This window comes from Vicia villosa, linkage group LG6, assembly GCF_029867415.1.
Source record: "Vicia villosa cultivar HV-30 ecotype Madison, WI linkage group LG6, Vvil1.0, whole genome shotgun sequence".
Lineage (NCBI taxonomy): Eukaryota > Viridiplantae > Streptophyta > Magnoliopsida > Fabales > Fabaceae > Vicia > Vicia villosa.
In genome coordinates, this window is record NC_081185.1 from 57,807,529 (window position 1) to 57,810,824 (window position 3,296).

Genomic DNA, 3,296 nt, shown 5'->3' on the forward strand with positions numbered 1-3,296 from the left:
TCTCTATCTCTCTCTCTCTATATATATATATATATATATATATATATATATATATATATATATGAGATAAGATCAAATGACACCAAAGTGTCAAAGTTTAATTTGACACTAAATCTCAATCGTTAAAACATTTGATCCTATCCCTATATATATATATATGGGATTTGCTAACGTAGAGCCACTTATTTTTATGAAGGTCTATTTTAGCAAGCATTAACTACAAAATAGTTAAATGCACCTTAAGGTGCATGTTGCTAAAACACACCTTCATACAAAAAAGTGGGTGTATTTTAGCCAACTCATGTGGGATTTGCTAAAATACACCTACTTATTTTTATGGGTGTGTTTTAGCCAGCTTTAACTAAAAAATAGTTAAATGCACTATATGGCGTAAGTTGCTAAAATAGACCTTCATAAGAACAATATATATATATATATATATATATATATATATATATATATATATATATATATATATATATATATATATATATATATATATGAGAAAAGAAGTCATGCACTCAGGGGCGGATCCAGACATTATATATCTGTGTGGATAAACATGAAAGTATGACTTAAATTATAATGAAAAATTGAAAATTTAAGCTGGCGGTCAAGTCCGGTAAAAACCAAAAAATCGATAGTTTTCAAAAATTGGCGGTCAAAACTGGTAAAAAAATGGAAAATCTGTCATTTTCAAAAACTGACAGTTTAAATGCTTACTTTTTTTCTCAGACAAAATGATGCCGTTTTGATAATTTTTAAAAAAATTAAAATGAAAATATAAATAGAATTTGTGCAAAACTTATTTAGAACAATTTTTTTCATTGGAATTAAATTTATTAGACATTGCAATATTTTATTACATTATTTTGTATTTTATACTATTTTGTTGTGTGTGATAATTATATTTAAAATTTAAATTTAAAGAATGAATTTATACATTTTAATATTTTAGATTTCTCTTGATTTTTTTTAGAGATAACTCATCTGGTTTGACAGGTTTATTAAATATATAATTTTGTTATAGATATTGTTTTATTTGAGTGAATGATCTAATTTAGTCAGATTTAATAATACAGTTCGACCAGTGATTGGATGGTTCAACTAATAAATCAGTGATACAATATTTTCGTTGTTTTAATGACCAGTTTAATTTTTAAAATACTGATGGTAAAGTTTGAGAGGGAGAAAAAATATAAAATTGTAAATGAAGAAAGTTAAAGAAAAAAATAGTTAAGTTATTATTTTATTTTTAGTTTAAAAATATTATATAATATATAAATATGAAAAAAATTAAAAAAATTTGGTGCGGCTATAGTCACACCCTGCCTCAACCTAGATCCGCTCCTGCATGCACTGACAGTGTAAAATAGTTTTACACGGTCAACCAATCACAATCATGCATCCAATTACGGATATTTGACCATAGTGCCACAAACTTGAAATCAATTGCCTTAAATGCCACTCAGTGAAAAAAATTAATTAAAACATTAACTTTTTATGAAAAATAAATAATTTTAATAAAATCAAATTTACTTAAACATTATCAAATATAAAAATTTAAATTAAATATTAAATATTACTATATTATTATTGAAAATATATAAATTAATTAATAATTTTGTTGTTCGGTTTCAAAAATAGACATTTGTTTTTTAAATATGTACAGAAAATCTTAAAATTCACATTTGTAAGAAAATCGCTAGATAAATGCGTGAATTGTATGAATGGTGTGGGGTTGGAGTAACATAAACTAAAAATAAAAATTAATTGTTTCTAATTGATTATACAAAACATATAATTGACTATCGTTGTTACAAATTTATTTTTAAAAATTAAAAATCAACAATAAATTTAAATTTTATTTTCAAAGACTTCTACTTATAGTTAGATTTGAAAATGAAATTTAATTAAATTTATTGTTGATTTTTTATTTTTAAAAATAAATTTGTAGCAGTCAGTTATATGTTTTGTTTTTTTTTTTTTTTTTTGACAGCAAGAAACTAAACCATTTCATTATAAATAAGATTGTGAATACATGTAGGTACATCGTTAAAAATATGAGAACTAGCATGAAATGGAGCCGCCTTAGTCAAAGCATGAGCAACTTCATTAGCTTGTCTTCTAATGTACTTAACCTGAAAGTTCTTAGTAGAGTGAGTCAAAAACTGATAACAGACTCGAGTAATGGCGCCGAAATCTGAGTCGTTTGGCTTGGGGATAGTCACACTATCCACTACAACTTTTGAATCTGACTCAAAATCCACATTATCATAGCCCAGCTCCAAAACCCATTTAATAGCAGCCAAGAGACTTAGAGCCTCGCCAATATCAACATCAATAATAGGTGAAAACCAATCTGTCCTAGCTGCAATAAACCTCCCATCATCGTCTCTGATACAGGCACCTATACCGACCTTGTTATTAGAAAAAGATGCATCAATATTACATTTAAATCGACCATACGATGGCTTACACCACTTAGTAACAGTTGCTAGTTGCTCTACGGGAGACACTATGTTCCTGACCTGATGGGCGTCTCTCCAGCCTGATAAAAGATGAGAACATCGCATGCAAATATTATCTGGAGAATTCTCGATTTGATTCCAGAGAGCATTGTTTCTACTTTTCCAGTTATATGTTTTGTATAATCAGTTAGAAACAGTAAAAAATTTTAGTTTATGTTACTCCAACTCCACATTATCTAACGACTTTCCTACAAATATGGATTTTAAGAGTTTTGATACATTTAAATTTTTTATAACCAATTTCTGTTTTTAAACCCGAATAACAAGATTATTAATTTATTTATACATTTTGAAAAATAATATTGTAATATTTAATTTAAATTTTTACATTTGTTAATGTTTAAGTAAATTTAATTTTATTAAAATTATTTACTTTTCATAAAAATTTATTGTTTTTAATTAAATTTAAATTTTATTTAAGTTTTTATTAATTTTTATCAATTTTGTTTAATTAAAAATTAATTAACACTATTTAAGAAAAACTTAAAAAGAGAAAACAAAAAAAAAATAAAAAAATAAAAGTAGCCTCCAATGCAAATGGCGGCCACCTTCTATTTTAGTTTATGTTACGCCAACTCCACATTATCTAACAACTTTCCTACAAATATGGATTTTAAGATTTTCGATACATTTAAATTTTTTATAACCAATTTCTGTTTTTAAACCCGAATAACAAGATTATTAATTTATTTATACATTTTGAATAATAATATTGTAATATTTAATTTAAATTTTTACATTTGTTAATGTTTAAGTAAATTTAAT

At 25.1% G+C, this 3,296-nt stretch overlaps 1 protein-coding gene across 1 annotated transcript; it reads right to left on the minus strand.

Annotated features, from left to right (window-relative positions):
* Positions 1 to 2,006: 2,006 nt before the first annotated feature.
* On the minus strand, positions 2,007 to 2,576 carry LOC131613720 (uncharacterized). Its single transcript, XM_058885367.1, has one exon. It carries the CDS (start codon positions 2,574 to 2,576, stop codon positions 2,007 to 2,009), a length of 570 nt encoding a protein of 189 aa, XP_058741350.1.
* Positions 2,577 to 3,296: the final 720 nt, after the last annotated feature.